This window comes from Mirounga angustirostris, unplaced genomic scaffold, assembly GCF_029215605.1.
Source record: "Mirounga angustirostris isolate CCGP_5_RB_7025 unplaced genomic scaffold, mMirAng1.0.hap1 SCAF_16, whole genome shotgun sequence".
In the NCBI taxonomy this organism is placed as follows: domain Eukaryota; kingdom Metazoa; phylum Chordata; class Mammalia; order Carnivora; family Phocidae; genus Mirounga; species Mirounga angustirostris.
In genome coordinates, this window is record NW_026991724.1 from 57,184,066 (window position 1) to 57,201,397 (window position 17,332).

General features: G+C 54.6%; 1 protein-coding gene across 6 annotated transcripts; it reads right to left on the reverse strand.

The window, feature by feature from the left end:
- Positions 1 to 1,736: 1,736 nt before the first annotated feature.
- HSPBP1 (HSPA (Hsp70) binding protein 1) lies at positions 1,737 to 14,098 on the reverse strand. Of its 6 annotated transcripts, none has more exons than XM_045892260.3 (8): positions 13,940 to 14,098; positions 13,300 to 13,594; positions 11,222 to 11,426; positions 8,921 to 9,145; positions 6,280 to 6,435; positions 6,067 to 6,163; positions 5,431 to 5,542; positions 1,737 to 2,046 (listed from the first exon to the last, which is right to left on the reverse strand). In XM_045892260.3, exons 2-8 carry the CDS (start codon positions 13,501 to 13,503, stop codon positions 1,972 to 1,974), a joined length of 1,074 nt encoding a protein of 357 aa, XP_045748216.1. In that variant the 5' UTR covers positions 13,504 to 13,594; positions 13,940 to 14,098; the 3' UTR covers positions 1,737 to 1,971. The 6 variants fall into 6 exon arrangements, with proteins under 6 accessions (XP_045748216.1, XP_064436626.1, XP_064436627.1 ...); XM_064580556.1 differs by having other exon boundaries at positions 1,737 to 2,073; XM_064580557.1 differs by having other exon boundaries at positions 1,737 to 2,073; positions 13,300 to 13,597; positions 13,940 to 14,096.
- Positions 14,099 to 17,332: the final 3,234 nt, after the last annotated feature.

The following is a 17,332-nucleotide window of genomic DNA, read 5'->3' on the forward strand; positions in this document are numbered from 1 at the left end:
CATATTATTTTAACACATAAATTCAGGAACTGAGGGACAGGGGTGTAGCCATATTCAACCACCAAATGAAACCTGAGAAGTTGACATGGTCAGTCTGGAAGAACCTGGAAGCTGCAGGAGCTTTAAGGACTGAAATCTGTGTCTCCACCCTATCAGAACTCACAGGTTGACCATACTGTTACGTGCATTAGAACTGGAAGGGGCAGGGCGCCTGGGTGACTCAGTCAGTTAAGCATGGGACTCGGTTTCAGCTCAGGTCATGATCTCGGGGTCGTGGGATGGAGCCCTGGGTTGAGCTCTGTGCTCAGCGGGGAGTCTGCTTGAGATTCTCTCCCTCCCTCTCCTTCTGCCCCTCCCCTGCTTGCGTGGGCACACACTCTCTCTCAAATAAATCTTAAAAAAAAAAAAAAATTGGAAGCGGCTTCTTAAAGTGTCTGGTGCGAACACCCATTCCCCATTGTTCACATTTCCATAGGGAGTAACTTCAGCCGCTTAGTGTCTTTCTCCTGGCCTCTCCACCCCTCCCAGGGGCTGAGGAACAATTTGCCAGATTGGATGGGCGTCGTGGCTCACTCCAGCTCTCCCTCTCTCAGAGCCCGCCTGCCCAGTGTCTGGCCTGCTGCACCCAGGGGAAGGCCTGTGCTTATCCAGTGCTGTGACCAGACAGGCAAGCATGTCTAATGCTGGGGTGTGGTGGCAGCAAGACTAAAGCCACTTCCTCTGATCGGTGCTAAAAGTAATAAAGATGATACCTGATCTCCAATTCTCGGATCCTGTAGCTACCTTTCGCTTTATCCTGAATTTGGGTGAAAATAACTGGTCCCGGGTGCCTGGGTGGCTCAGATGGTTGGGCGTCTGCCTTCGGCTCGGGTCGTGATCCCAGGGTCCCGGGATCGAGTCCCGCATCGGGCTCCGTGCTCCTTGGGAGCCTGCTTCTCCCTCTGCCTTTCTCTCTCCCTCTGTCTCTCATGAATGAATGAATGAATGAATGAATGAATGAATGAATGAATGAATAACGGGTCCCTCCCAAATCCCAGGAGTACGAGTAAATCCCACACGAGAGGAATTCGTCTACATCAAATGGAGCTCGGAAGCCAGAATGCGGGCGGAGGAGCACAGCTTTGTCTGAGACCTGGCTTTGTGAACTTTTGCCCACGGTTCAACCACCCTGGGCTCGGATTCCTCGCGTGAAAAACGGCCCTGGCCAGGGGCCTTGGTTGCAAATGATGAGACCCCCTTTGGCTAAACTGACAAGGAATTCACGAAAGGAAAGGAGGCCCGTCTCACCGCCCCAAGCTCGGAGAGGGCTGGCGACGGCTCAGGGCTCTGCGGTCGGAACGGGGCCCACAACCCAGGGCACCCGACCGGCTCCCGCCTTCTCCCAGCACCAGCGCCCCAGAAGCCCCCGCGGTGCGCTCTGACTGGCGGAAGTGGAGTCACATGACGCGCCGCTGCACGGGATGCTGGGAGACAACATGGCTCCCGCCTCAGGGCGGCTAGCCTGCGTTCTTCAAACGCAGCGGCCGGAGACGACGGGTGAGCCGAAACGGAGGGCGGGTGTCCCCACGCTCCCTGTCTAGAGAGGCTGAGATGAGACACGAGGGCTCTGGACTGTAGAGAGCAGCACGTTTGTGCCCAGGCTCCGCCCGCTGCCGTCTCCTCCGTGGCTCCGCAGGTCCGCCGCGATTGTGCCCCGCCCACCCAGGCACCCTCCAGAGAGGCGATGAAGGCCGCAGTGAAGGCGTTGAGGAGAAACAGCTTTATTACAAGAACAGTGTGGACACAGAGGGGGAACGCAGGGAGAGCGTGAGCGGTGGGGTCCAAGGAGCCGGCGCCTCCCTCAGCGCCCCTTGCAGGGGCTGAGCAGACGCGGGCTGGCACGCCCTGGCCGCGCACCAGCAGGGCCCTGCTCTCCTTGGGAGGCAGGGCGCCTGGGCTTCCCGCGGAGCGGGGGTGATAAGCCCCCGGGTTTCACCGATCCATGCTGTCATCCGTCGGGCTGGAGAAACAGGTCTGTAGCAGCTTTTCGCAGAACTCCAGCTCCTCCTGGATTGGGGGACAAGAGTGGGAGCCCTGAGTGCGCAGCGGGCTCCTGCTTCCCGCGTGCTCTGCACCCAGAGATGGCTTCTCTTCCCTCCTCGCTGCCCGCCCCAGAAGCCTCCCAGGGTTCTCTGACTTCTGCTGAGGCCCACGGCTCACTGTTTCTCTTCTCACCTGTGCCTGGATTACGGAACTAGAACGGGGGTCTCCCAGAGGCCGTCCCACCCCACTGGTCTGTCCTCACCTCAGCCCCCTTGGGCTCTAACTACCCGGTATGACCGACCCCTACTAATCCCCACTTAAAATCAAAACCCCTTCTGGGGCGCCTGGGTGGCTCAGTTGGTTGGGCGACTGCCTTCGGCTCAGGTCATGATCCTGGAGTCCCGGGATCGAGTCCCGCATCGGGCTCCCTGCTCGGCGGGGAGTCTGCTTCTCCCTCTGACCCTCCTCCCTCTCATGCTCTCTGTCTCTCATTCTCTCTGTCTCAAATAAATAAATAAAATCTTAAAAAAAAAAAAAAAATCAAAACCCCTTCTACAGGTACAAACCCCAGAAACCAAGAAAGAAGCACTCACAGGTTGGACCACATGAACATAAAAGGTATCTGCATGGCAAAAAGATGCCAGAAACAAAAATGAAAGAAAAACAATTTGGGGTGAAAAATGTGCAACTTGTCAGAAAAGCCTAACATATTTAATAGTTCAACAGCTTTAATAAATCAACTGCAGAAACCACCACCCAGTAGATAAATGGGCACAGGATATGAATGAGCAGTTCACAAGAAAGGAAAGCTGTCCAACTTTACTCATGGAAGAAACGCAAATGCAAACTGGACTAGAATACTACTTTCCACCAATCAGCTTGAAAAAAAAAAAAAGTCCAATGGCTTGAGGTCCCCTTGGGCATTCTCATGGTTGGAGTGACAACTGGTTCAACCTTTATAAAGAGCAACTTGGCAATACCTAGCAAAAAGGGCCCTTAACTCTGTAAGTTCACCTTTAACCTACCTTAACCCAGCTTTTCACTTTCTGGAAATTGCTCTATAGACATTCTCACGCATATAAAGAGACAGAAGTAAAGGGTTATTCTCTTAGCAGAGTTGGTAGCAGCAACCAGAGTGTCCATTAAGGGGGGTCATGACAAGAAAGAAGCGACCTACCTTGCAGCTATAAAAGGAAACAGGAAAAAGCCATGACGGCCAACACAAAACACGCTCCTTCTGCACCCCTCCCTGAGATGTTATGAAAGGGAATGAGGCAAGGCGTAGAAAAGTGGTCAGGACAGGTAGATTTTGCACAAGAGGGAGAGAGGAAGAGGAGAAGAATTTATACGCACATTTGCTTGTGTGCCCAGACTATCTTAGGAAGGCCACGTACGGAACTGGGGGAGGTACTGGGTGGTTAGGGACGGGGACAGCAGGGAGACTAATCACTTTACCCTCCTATGCATCTTGAATTTTGAGCCACATGACCACAGGACCTTTTCACGAGAAAGCATTCATGAAATTTAATTCTTAAATTTACCTACAAAAATACAAAAGAGGACTAAGTCATGAAGAGAATCACCTTACAGAATACCATGCCAACTGCATTATTCAATTATGCTAAAATTAAAGCAGACCTCGGGGTGCCTGGGTGGCTCAGTGGGTTAAGCGTCTGCCTTCAGCTCAGGTCATGATCCTGAGGTCCTGGGATCAAGCCCCGTGTCTGGCTCCCTGCTCAGCAGGGAGTCTGCTTCTCCCTCTCCTTTTGCCCCTCCCCCTTCCCCCGCTCATGCTCTCTTTCTCTCTCAAATAAAAAAAAAATTAAAAAAAAAAAAAATTAAAGCAGACCTCTATTTAAGTATCTGGAAAGATTTCCAAGACACAGACACACAGACACATAGGAAAGAAGGCCATGTGAAGAGACCAGAGTGGTGTATCGATAAGCCAAGGAATGCCAAGGATTGCCAGCAACTACCAGCAGCTGGAAGAGGAAGGATTCTCCCCTAGAGCCTTCAGAGGGAGCTGCCCCTGCCGACAGCCTGACTTCAGACTCCTAGTCCCCAGAACTGTGAGACAATGCGTTTCTTGCTAAGCCACCCAGTCTGTGGTAACGACAGCTGCTGGAAACGAATACAGCACCGTGTGGAAAATACCACCGCCCAGCCTTCTCTGTCCCCTCACAGGTTGTCTCCTTCACCGGAGTCGTAACTTCCTGCTGTCACACTATGCAGAACGGAACGTTAAATTACACAGATAGAAATAGTCTGTATCCTACATGCACGTACACACACACTCTAGGTGTGTATTTGTAAATACGTCCTTCTGTGTGTTTGTCACCCCCAGGCCCCGTGAGAACCAAGGCCGGATCCTTCTGCTCCTCGCCAAATCCCCGGCGCTCAGCTCAGGGCCTGGCGTGTGGGTGAGCCGCCCCTGACCAATGGAGGGATGGAAGGATGAGGTTTCCACAGGTGTGTCCACGTGTCTAAACTTCTCACATGGCACACGTCCAGTAAGTGGAGTTTATTATAGGACAATTATACCCCTAACAAAGTTGTGAAAGTTTTTTTGGAAGAAAAAAAAAAAGGAGTGTTGGTCAGTTCGCATGAGGCCTCCCTCCCCAGGTGGGTCCTGCCCAGGGTCTGGCACACCAGTAGCTCAGGGAATTAGAGCAAGCAACAACAGACACGCTCCCCGGCTGGAGCCCCAGGCCAGGTTGGGGCCCCGAGCACCCCACAACCCCACGGGTGCACACGTCCATTGTCCGCACGGTGGGGTCGGGGCAAGCACCTGGGGGTGGGCAGCGTGCCTCTCCCGGTCATCCCCACTCCTCACTCCCTGCACCTCTCTGGAAACGCTCGACGGTGTCACGGAGGAATGGACTGAGTCGAGCAGATGTCCCGGGAGGGGGGCACCAACAGCTGGGCAGTACTTCGTCATCAGCCAGCTAACCCACTTAACCGTTTAGTAAACTAAACTATGTGAATATTCAACCAGTCGTTCTTTATCACGTATGCGCTCCTGATGATCTAATTATGAGTTATCACTTGTTTGTTACCGATCTAAATATCTAATGCACTGCTATTTATCACTTGTTACTTATCGTCTAATTAAACATCTGAGTTGTTTACCTGTTACTCATTATCTACTTAATTATTTATTTTTATTTAACTATTTAACGGGTTGCCTTTTACCGTTGACTTATCAAATAATTATTGAATACCTGACAGGAGATAGAATACTTATAAAACGTGGATAATAAATAAATGACTTTGTGAACCCCTCAAAACGCCCCAAGCTCCTCGTTCTCCCGCCGGCCTGTGGCACTGGCACGGCACGAGGCACCTGCTCAACGGATGGCGGGGAGACAGATGCCCGACGCGCCGAGTGCAGAGGCCCTGCTGGCCTACCTGATACTCCTCGTGCTGCTGCAGTAGCCGGCAGCGGTGACGGAGCAGCTCTTCCAGGCCCAGCTCAGGCTCCCGGCACTCCCGCACACCCTGGGGGAAGTCTGTCACCAGGCTGCGGGGACAGGAGAGCAATCCCTGGGACCTCCCTCTGCGCGGGGCTGCCCCCCACCCCGGCCACTGCTCTCCCAGGAGCCCGGGCAAGACGGCTCCCGACGCTGGGCTTCAGTTTCCCCGTCTGCAGTACAGGCCCACCCCCCAAGGGCCTACAAGGAGACTTGTACAAAACAAGGCGCCTAGCACAGAGCCTGGCCTGGAGCCCACTCCGCACGCCGGAGCTGCCACCTGCTCGAGCGGCTGCTCCAGTCTGTCATCTGTTCCAGATGCTAATCAGCTGGTCCTGTGTGCGGGTCAGAGAGACTCTCCCCCTCCTTCCAGGCTGCTGGGTCAGCCCCTGACACGTGAAGAAACAGATGCTCAGGGAGCTCCAGCACAATGGTTCCTGCCCCTCCGTGGGAAAGGCCCAAAAGTCCTGAATCCTAGAGGGGAGGAGGCTGGTGGGCTGGAGCCCAGGGGTGTCAGCCCGAGAGGCAGGGGCACCTGCCCCGGGGCCTCGTCCTCTCGGAGGCCCCAGCATACCTGCACAGGGCTCCAAGCACATGCTCGTGGAAGGGGCTGTGTTCTGTCCGGATCAGGGCCACCAGCTGCTGGACCATCCCCATGGAGCACAGGGTCCCTGGGGGAAGGGTCTTGGGGGTCAGAGGGGCAGTCCACACCCCTCCCCCAGGCACTCCCCTCCTCCCCACCCTCCCTTGGGGATCGTCCCTGGGCCCCCTGCCCTGGCCGCCCCACCTTTGTGTTCGGGGTGGCCCACCAGCAGGTTCTGCAGCAGGAACGCCGACTTGACCTTGAGCTTTTGCACCTGCTGCTGCATGGCCCGCATCAAGACGGAGAAGCCATCCAGGCGAAGGAACTGCAGCAGCCCAGCCTCCTGCTCCCGGACCAGGCCTGGGGGTGGAGGCGAGAGGGAGGGAGGGGCCTCGAGGTCACCGTCACCACCCTCACCAGAATCATCACCACCTTCACCAAACTCACTATCAACTTCGACAGGCCTGTGCTTCATAAGCATTAACTTTTAAGTATTTTTTTTATTGAGATGTAATTAATGTCAGCTATTAGAAGAAAACTCTGCCCCACCCCTCCCGCATCCCACTCTGGCTCTTGGTACCTCTGGGGAACTGAGTCTGTCTGTCTACCCTTTGTGGCCGAGCCACCCGAAGTCTGTGTGTCCACCTGTCTCCCCAGTTTTGGACATGACTTTCCAGATGCCACCCATTCCAGGACTCTTTCTCTCACTCCTGCCAGAATTCCTTTCCAGCCTCCCTGTTCCTTTTCCCAGGGCCACCATGACACAACAAATATGTACTTCATCTCTGCCTCCATTCCTGACACCAAGCTCTTAAAACCCGTAGAATCTCCTGGGTGATGGGAGCATCTTTTGTTCCAGTGAGGGGACTCTAGGTGGGCTCCTGGATGGGGTGTACTTACCAGAAATACCAAACCATGATTAGAAGCTTGGGACTTCCAGCCCCATCTCCCAACCCCCAGAGAGAGGAGAAGGACGGGGGTGGACTTAACAATCCATTATGCCTCCATGAGAAAGCCTCCATAAAAGTCCCCAAAGGGTGGGCTTCAGAGAGCTTCTGGCTTAGTGACACATGTGTGTGCCAGGACGATGGCACACTCAACTCCTCAGGGACAGAAGCTCCTGCGCTCAGGACCCTTCTAGACCTCGCCCTGGGCACCTCTTCATCTGGCTGTTCATTCGTATCCTTTGTAATGGCCACTAAACACAGCTACTTCCCTGAGTTCTGTGAGCTATTCTAGCAAACTATCGAACCCGAGGAGGGGGTCATGGGAACGCCCCATACAGAGCCAGTAACTAGGAAGTACAGGAAGCCCAAACTCTCTCTTTTTTTAAGTTAAACTCTACACCCAACATGGGCCTCGAACCAGGACCCGGAGATCAAGAGTTGCACGGTCTATGGACTCAGCCAGCCAGGCGCCCCCAGAAGGCCCAAACTTTCGACGGGTGTCTGAAGCAGGGGCCATCTCCTAGAACTGAGCCCTTAACCTGTGGAGATGTGCCAACCCCCGGGAGTCAGCACCAGAATGGAAGAGAATGGGACTGTAGATCACCCGGCAGGTGTCCAGAGAGTTGGAAAACTGGTCGTCTGTAAGCCCCACACACACATTCGGTGTCACAAATGTTGGGAGTGGAAGAAACGGGTTCTCCTTCAACTTCAAACAGAGAACCACGGGGCTGCCGTACTGCCCAGGAACTCCGACCCCAGGCGTGCACGCCCAGGAGAAAGGAAAACACATGACCACGCAGAACCTTGTCCACGTGGTTCACGGCAGCACTATTCACACAGCCAGGGGCAGATGCCGCCTGATGTCCCACTGAACAACTGATGAATGGGTAAACAAAACGTGGCCCCTTCATAAATGACCTGGTATTCAGCCATAAAAAGGCATGAGGCAGCAGTACAAGCTATAAATGCAGATGAACCTGGAGAACATGATGCTCAGTGAAAGAAGCCAGACCCAAAAGGGCACGTGGTGGACACGTCCAGGGCAGGCAAATCCATGGAGACAGGAAGCAGGCTGCTGGCTGCCGGGGGCTGGAGGGAGGGGGTGAGGAGGGACTGCTAACGGGAATGCGGCTTCTTCTGGGAGTGACGGAAATGTTCTGGAGTTAGACAGTGATCATCGCCACTGCACAAGCTAGTGAATGCGCTGAACTGTACACTTGAAAAGGATGAACAGCACAGCCTGTGAATCCTACCTCCATAAAGCTGATTTAAGGAGGAGGAAACAGTCCAGTGGGGGCCCCCAGCACGGCACACACACTGACAGGGGCCCAGCACACGGTTAAGAACGTTGCCTGGGCTCAAACCCCACATCTGCATGACCTTGCAGGGTGCCCCGGACTCTCGCCTAGGTGACTGGCCTGGTCCCTCCTCCACGTGGATCCGGTCTCCCTACCTCAGAAGCTGTGTGTGTGGATTAACCAAGTTAACACATTCGCACAGGGCTTGGCGTGGGGCCTGGCATAGACAGAGTGCCCCACAGGCGCTGGCCTCATCCCCGTCCCGGCATCTGCCCCCCAGGAGGCAGCATGAGTGGGAGCCACTGGTATCTCTAACGGGTGGGGGCCGGAGTGCCGCTCAACATCCCACCATGCACAGGCCGGGCCCCTCCTCACGAGGAACGTCAACAGTGCGGAGGCCGAGGACCCTGATGCGCGTGAAGCACTGAAGCTGGGCGGCACTCCCGCGTCATGAGGAGCTGGCTGTCCGACTAGTGAGGGGCTGGCCAGCTCGCCACCCCGTCCCCGACACCCAGCACAGAGTCTTCACTGGCAATGGGAATAAATGAACCAACACGGCCCCTCTCCATCCGCCCCTCCCCGGCTGCCCCAGACACTCACAGGAGATGGCGAAGAGAGCCTTCACGCGCACCAAGTCGCAGGCGTCCCGGTCAAGCAGCCGCAGCAACTTGCGCAGGGCGCCCAGGCCCAGCACCTGCTCCTGGATGGCCGCCACGTTCTGGCTGCACGTGCCAATGAGCTGGGCCGCCCGCCACCGCAGCCCCGCGGGCCCTGCCTCCAGGTACCGTCCCACCAGCAGGTGCATGCCGGACAGCTGGCAGAAGTCTGTGCCAGAGAGAGGGGACACGAGAGTCCAGCTGGTATGGGCTGAGCTGTGCACCCCCCCAAAATTTGCATGTTGAAGGCCCAACCCCTCAAGTGCCTCAGGATGTGACTATATTTGGAGACAGGGCCTTTTAAGAGATCATCCAGGTAGGGGCGCCTGGGTGGCTCAGTCGTTGAGCGTCTGCCTTCGGCTTAGGTCGTGATCCTGGGGTCCTGGGATCCAGCCCCGCATCAGGATCCCTGCTCCGCGGGAAGCCTGCTTCTCCCTCTCCCTCTCCCCCTGCTTGTGTTCCCTCTCTCGCTGTGTCTCTCTCTGTCAAATAAATAAATAAAATCTTTAAAAAAAAAAAAAGATCATCCAGGTAAAGTGAGGTCCTCGGGGTAGGTGCTAATCCAGGTGGTAAGACAGGTGTCCTTCTAAGAGTACATCAGGACACAGACAGGCACACAGGGAAAACCACATGAGGACAGAGGGAGAAGGCAGCTGTCTGCAAACCAAGGAGACCGAGCCCAGGAGAAACCAGCCCCGCCCACACCTGGATCTCAGACCTCCAGCCTCCAGAACCGTGAGAAAATACATTTCTGTTTCAGCCCCCGAGGCTATGGCAGCCCTCACACACGAACACAGCAGGTGAGGATGGAGGGGCAGGCTGGCTACCAGGGGGGAGCCTGCCTCAAGTGCAGGCTCCATCAAGTGCCCAACCAGGGGTCCCTCCAAGGCCAGCATGTCTTGGGCGCCTGGGTGGCTCAGTCGTTGAGCGTCTGCCTTCGGCTCAGGTCATGATCCCAGGATCCTGGGATCGAGTGCCGCATCGGGCTCCCTGCTCAGCGGGGAGCCTGCTTCTCCCTCTGCCTCTCTCTCTCTCTGTCTCTTATGAATAAATAAATAAAAATCTTTAAAAAAAAAAAAAAAGGCCAGCATTTGGGGGGTTAGAGTTCCGGACTCCAGCCCACTAGATGCTAGTACTGACCCCCAATCTTTGTGACAATCAGAACATCCTCTAGACCAGGGCTCAGCAAACTATGGCCCACCACCTGTTCTTGTAAATAAAGTGGTACTGGTGAGCTCGGCAGTTCCTCAAAAAGTCAGACGCAGGGTTATCATAGGTCCACTGCTACGTAAATATCCCAAACCCCAGAAAGCGGGAACCAAAGCTCACAGCAGCATTATTCTCAATAACCAAAGGGGGAAAGGACCCAAATGCCCATCAACTGAGAACGGATAAACGACATGTGGAGTATCAGCCATATGAAGGAATAAAGCTCCGATACAGGCTACCACGTAGGAGAACCTCGAAAACATCAAACTCAGGGAAGCCAGTCGCAAGCGCTCACATATTCTATATGAAACATCTAGAGGAGACACATCCACACCCTCAATGGCTACGTCACGTCCCTCCAAAAGAAAGGGGAATGCCGTCCTCCTATCAGCTCCTCGGCATTTAGAACAAAGCCCACAGCGCCTGCTTCAGCCTGCAAGGCCCTGCACACCCAGCGTCACCTCCTACCTCTAGCCTCTCACTCAGTGCACTCTGCCACGCTGGCCTCACTGCTATTCCCGCACATACAAGGCAGGTTCCCACCTCAGGGCCTTTGCACTGGCCAGTCCCTCTGCCTGGAATGCCTTATTCCAGAGCTGATCTCATAACCCGCTTACTCGCTTCAGGTCTCTGATCAAATGGCACCCCTTGGGGAGGCCTTCTCTGACCATGCCGCCCAGAAGCACCTCCTCACTCATATTCTAGGGAGTGACAGTGCACTGCCCAGAGACTAGGGAGAAATGACCAGTTTTGGAGAACGTCAGGGAGGTAGACCTGCTATCAGGTGGGCGGGGTGAGAGAAGGTCCCCTCCTGATGGCAAGGGGACCAAGCAGGAAGACAGGGCAGTCTCAGCTGGGGCCTCAGTTAGAGCCAGACTAGACAGGTAGAGGCTGGAGGTGGAAGGGTGGGGAAGAGGCTGATGGTGTGGTCCCCAAGAGAAAGGACAAGAGCTGAGCCACAGCAGGATGTGGGGCTAAGGTGGAAGGAAGAGACAGAGGGAGACCAAGGGGCAGCCGCAGGTGGGCCTGGGTGTACCTGCAGCATTGTCCATGTTTTCACACAGGTCGGCCAGCAGCTCCAGGGCCCCCTCGCGCTCCTGCTGGTCGGCGGCCAGGTCAGCCTCAGCAGCCAAGGAGGGTGTAGGCTGGGACAGTACTCGAAGGCAGTTCTTCATCTGCTCGACTTCCTCCTGCTGGCCCCGGAAGGCAGCTGACATAGCCTCCTGCAGCCACTGCCGCCTCTGGCGTATAAGACAGGGCAGGAGGGTGGGGGAAGGAAGCAAACCTCCGTCAATAAGGAATCCGTGAATAACACTTGTTACTTATAACAGCCAACATCTGAGAGCTCCCTGTCCCTTCAATCAACACATGCCTACTGAGTGTCTTTCCCACTGACAATTTTCTAAGGACTAGATTTACGGAGACTGGCTATGGGGTGTGAGAGAAGGGACTCCCAGGTCTGTCCAGAGCAACGAGGAGATGGGGAAAACGGTACGAGAAGCAGGTGTGGAGCAGGGGGAGTAGAGATTAGAGCTCATCTTCCACCGTGTTAAGTTCAAGGGATCTATGACGCACCCAAGGTAAAATATTGAGTTGGCTGCCTGAAGCTCAGGGAGGAGGTCCAGCCTAGACCTGGCTTTCTCAACCCTGGGTCTATTGACACTCTGAGCTGGAGAGTTTAGGGGTGCGGGGGGAGGGGATGCCGCTGTCCTGCACATGGTAGGATGTTGAGCAGCATCCCTGGTCTCTACCCACTAAACGCCAGTAGCCCACCCCACCCCCGACCCCGAGTGGGACAACGAAACATGTCTCCACGGGTTGCCAAATGTCCCGAGGGGAATCAAATCAGAACCACTGGTCTAGAGATATAAACTTGAGAGTCGTCAGCGTAAAGTTTCAACACGACATGAGATCACGAAGGAAGTGAGCACAGGTAGGGAAGAGAAGAGCCCTGGTGTGTGCCATCATTCACAGGCTGGGGAATGAGAAAGAGCCGACAGAAAAAAACGGGAAGGAGAGCCAGTGAGTGAGGATGAAAACCAGGACACTGTGTTGTTCTAGAAACCAAATGAAGAAAGAAATCAAGGAGGTGGCCAGTAATCAAATGCTGCCTATTAGGTCAAGTAAGATGACAGTTGAGAGTTGGCCACTGAACTTTATTTTTCCTCCGGGCCTGTTAGTGCAAATATGCGGGCTCTGTAGTCATAGTCCTGGAACAATTTGGGCGAGATGTTAATCTTTCTGTGCCTGTTCCTACCTCATTGTCCTAAAGGTTCAATGAAATCATGGATGTCACTGGGTTAGCACAACGTTTTATACAATGGAAACACCAACCCAGCTAAACATCACATATAACAGATATTGCTACTCATCTCCAAGACAACCCTCTGAGTGTTACTGTCATCCCCACTTCACAGATGAAAAAACTGAGGCCCAGAAAGGTTGTGACATGCCAAGGTCACACAGTCAGCCATCCACAAAGCCTGAATTCACACCTGGCTTCATGAGAACAGCCTGCTGCCTCTGTACCTGGCACTGTGTGGATCCTCAGAAAAAAGCTATGAAGTACCACTATTACTCTTATTATCACCATCAGCTTGCAAATAAAGACCTTGCTCAGGAGCACCTGGGTGGCTCAGTCAGTTAAGTGTCTGCCTTCGGCTCAGGTCATGATCCCAGGGTCCTTGGATGGAGACCCACCTTGGGCTCCCTGCTTAGCGGGGTGTCTGCTTCTCCCTCTTCCTCTGCCCTTCCCCACCGCTTGTGCGCGCTCTATCTCAAATAAATAAATAGAATCTTTAAAAAAACAAAAGACGAAAAGACCTTGCTGTTCAGAAAGATGAAGCGATATGCCCAAGGTCACACAGCTGGATATTGCTGAAACCAGGTCTGCCTGGCTCTGAGAACCCTCCCTCCTTTTTACCACGAAGCTACTGTGCACCCCAGCGCGGTGCTGGGATGCAGGGATCTGCCCTCCCAGGCACTTGTGAGCTCTGACTTCAGTCTACAATAACCCATATAGCACAAATACAGCCTACTACTCTGCCTTCACCCCTGGACTCCGCCCCTGCCCAGGGCACGCCTCCCCCCACTGCGCTGGGTCCCCATCTTTACCTCCTCACTCATGGGTTCTGGAGGGGGGTCTGGTTCCTCGGAGCCCGCCGTGATTGCCATCTGCAGCAGGCCTTGGAGGTTTCTCGGGGGCGGAGGATGGCCCGAGTTCCCCGCCGAGGAGCCGCCGCCCCCTGATGAGCAACCCTGGGAGGCTGAGGGCAACGCCAGGGGGAGGCGGCTGCCCCCGGAGCCTTGGTCCGCCATGGGCTGTTGGTGAAGGGAAGAATGTGTTTGGGGTAGGGGGTGATCACCGCTGAGGTAGCTCTGGCGTCCTGACGGGTCGACTCCTGGGGGTCTGCTGAGAAGGTGACGTTTTAGGGGGGCTCCGAGCCCCCCATGACCCCAAACCACTCTGCCCGCACCCACCTTAACCACAGCCCCCTCTCCTTCCTCCATACCAACCGGACCCTTCCCCAAAGTCACAAGCCCCTCCTTCCCCCCTCGCAACAGGCCCCACCCACCCCACCTAGCAACCAGCAACCCCCCATCTCCACTAAATGCGTTCCCGTCTCTTAGCAACCCCACCGCCGGGCCTCCATAGCAACAAGCCCTCCTTTTGGACGTCTTAGCAACAAATCTCCTCCTTCCTCCCCAAAGAGGGGAGCCCAAGCGGGGAGGACCTCACTTCCCCGGGCCTCACCTTCCCCGGGCCTCGAGTCGCCGCCGCTACTAAAGACAGAGTCGCCCGCACCTGACTCTAGTGGGCGCCGCCATCTTGACCGGAAATGCGCAGGTCTCGCCCGGAAGTTCCGGAGCACCCTCCCAACCTGGGCCGGACCTGAGGCGCGTGCCAGACTCTGAAGCCTCAACCCGGCGGGGACAGCGCTCGGCCCCGCCCACGCTCGGCCTAAGCTCCGCCCCGCGATCTGGATTCCCGCCCCTAATGAGCTCCGCCCCCCGACCTCCGTGCAAGCTCCGCCCCCGCAGTCTGGCTCCTCCTCGGTTGGGCCACGCCCACACCCATGCCCCCACCCCTCCCTGCTACCTCAGGCTCCGCCCCTGTTCTAGGCCTTTCGACCTCTCCCAGCTGGACCCCGCCCCGCCCCTAAGCCCCGCCCCGTGCTGGTGAGCGGGCCGCTCCCCGTTAGGCCCCACCCCTCCTTGCAGGTCGTGCGGGTCCCTCACCCTCGGGCCTTTTCCCCTCCACCTGGACCCCTAGCCCAGCTTTGACTGGAGCTCTGGGTTCTCACTCCTCGTATCTGATGTAAGCACTGTTGGCCCACCTCACCCCTCTCTTGGCCTCAGTTTCCCCAGTCGTCAAAGGGGGCTACCTGGTTCCCCCTGCAGCTCCTCTGAGGACACCTATTACCACCAGGCTCCCTCCCTCTTGGAATCCTCCCTGAGTCTCGCCCGGTGCAAGGGAGGGGATTCTTGAAGGTGGAGCTGAAGCAAAATGCCCGGGCGAGGTGCTCTGGGAGGCTTACCGGCTCTGTGCACGGCATTTGGGGTTCAGGTCTGGGAATGGGCCTGGTCTGTAGAGGTGTTTGCCTTGAGCTGGGCTTAAAGAAACCCAGGTTCTAGTCTTCATTAGAGGCCCTGCCCCGCCAGGAGAAGATTGTACTCACAATCTTGTGAGTGGATCACAATCTTGTGAGTGGATCCCACTGCTAGACCTGGGGTGTGGAGGGTTATATTTGGGGCAGAAATAGGAAGACAATGTAAAAGCCCGTGTCCACGGTGGTCGGTGTCTAGTAGCACTGACCAGAATAGCTCTCAGACAGGGGTCTGGGCTCCCACCCCCACCCCCTGTACCCTATTGTATTAGTTTTCTTTCTTTTTTTTTTTTTTTAAGATTTTATTTATTTGACAGAGAGCGACACAGCGAGAGAGGGAACACGAGCAGGGGGAGTGGGAGAGGGAGAAGCAGACTCCCTGCTGAGCAGGGAGCCCGATGCGGGGCTCGATCCCAGGACCTGGGATCATGACCTGAGCCGAAGGCAGATGCTTAATGACTGCGCCACCCAGGCGCCCCTTTAATGTATTAGTTTTCTATTGCTGCCTTTAAACTATGAAAAATTGGGTGGCCTAAAACAACACAGATTTATTATTTTACAGTTCTGGCGGTCAGAAGTCCAAAACGGCGCTTATGTGATGTGAGCAGGGCTGTGTTCCTTCTGGAAGCTCTGAGAGATTCTGCTTCCTGCCTCTTCTGGCTTCTAGAGGCCACCCATGCTCCTCGGATTGTGGCTGCAGCACTTTGGCTTCTGCTTCCATCGTCATCCCATCTCCTGCTCTGACTCTCGGGCCTCCCCCTCGGAAGGGCCCTTGTGATTACATTTAGGGCCCACCCAGATAACCAGGATCCTCTTCCCTGACTAGTGATCTTCAATTCAATCATATCTGCAAAGTTCCTTTTGCCACATAAGGTGATATATTCACTGGTTCTGGGGATCAGGATGTGGGCATCTCTGGGGACTGTAATTCAGTCTACCATACTTACATACACCTACATACAAGTCCTTTTAAGTTATTTACCACATATCATGCATAATACCATGTCATATGTGTGTAAGTCACATGTAGTTATACATAACATTATATATGTTAATATATGTACGACATAACGGTGGTCCATATGAAAACTCCCTAGGTATCCTATAAAAGCCATAGTCCTTACAATGATCTTATGAGTAGGGTGACCATACAATTTTCCATGTATAGCAAGATACTTCAGAGTGCAAACAGACCCCATTAATAATTACAGAATACCAGGCCTCTAGTTACCCTGCTTCCAAGGCCCTATATGATCTGCCTCTTCATTTCATTTTCTCTCTCTCCCCGTCCCTCACTCCCCTCTGGCCACACAGGCCCTTCAGTGGTCCCACAATACACCAGGCACCCTCCTACCACAGGGCCTTTGCACTTGCTGTCCCCTGCATGGAAGGTACTTTGTCCACACAGCCCTGACCCTCATTTTCCTTCAATGTCCCCTCACTGGAGAAGTCTTTCTTGGCACCGTATCAAAAATCACACTCCACCCAACGAATAAATCCTCTCTCCCTCCCTGCTTTAATCTGCTCTTTTTTTTTTTTTTAAGATTTTATTTATTTTACAGAGAGAGAGACAGCGAGAGCAGGAACACAAGCAGGGGGAGTGGGAGAGGGAGAAGCAGGCTTCCCGCTGAGCAGGGAGCCCGATGTGGGACTCCATCCCAGGACCCTGGGATCATGACATGAGCTGAAGGCAGACGCTTAACGACTGAGCCACCCAGCCTCCCCGCTTTAATCTGCTCTTTAGCGCTGGCCTCGACTGTCAAATATACCATATATTTTGCTTATCTTGCTTATCACCCACCTCATCCACTGCCATGAGAGCTCCACAGGGCAGGGATCTCTGTTGATTTGGTTCACTGCTGTCCCCTCATGACTTGGAAAATGCCAGCTCAGATGTGGCACTCAATAAAGGTTTATGGAATGAAAGTTGTTGACTAGGAGACTAGAAGCTCTTGGGTCCACTTTAAAGGGGACTTGGAGATTAAAGGGCTGCCTAACACCTTTGGGTACCTCATACAGGGGAGTCCTGGATTATGTAGAGATCTATCTGAACACAGACCCACAGAGGGGAGGGGATGTATAATTATATGGAGGCCCATATGAAGATGGAGGAACCCTATGATGGGCATAGAGAATATTCAGGGGTCTAAAAAAATACACAGGGACCTGAGGGAGGGGGTTCTGGAAGTTTCTCTGTAAGAGCATTGAGGATCCTAAATGAAGGTGTGGGACCAAGATGATCTGAGAAAGTGCACCATGGGCTGTGGGTGGATATGGATTCCCCTGAAGCTAGTGGGACAAAGAGGCTTGGAGGCCTGGGGAAGCAGGTTTGAGTCTTGGTTCGGCAACTCCCAAATTCTTTCACTTGCTCTGCTTGTCACCCTCTTTCTCTGTCCCCATGTTCCCCCAGCTTGTGCCCTGCACCTGTATGTACACCACTGTTCTCTTAAGGTCCCCCCTCGCCATAGCCCACTCTCTCTGCATCTCTCTTTCTCTCTCCCTCCACCTGTCTGTTCTTCCTGCCCCCATCCCTTTCCATC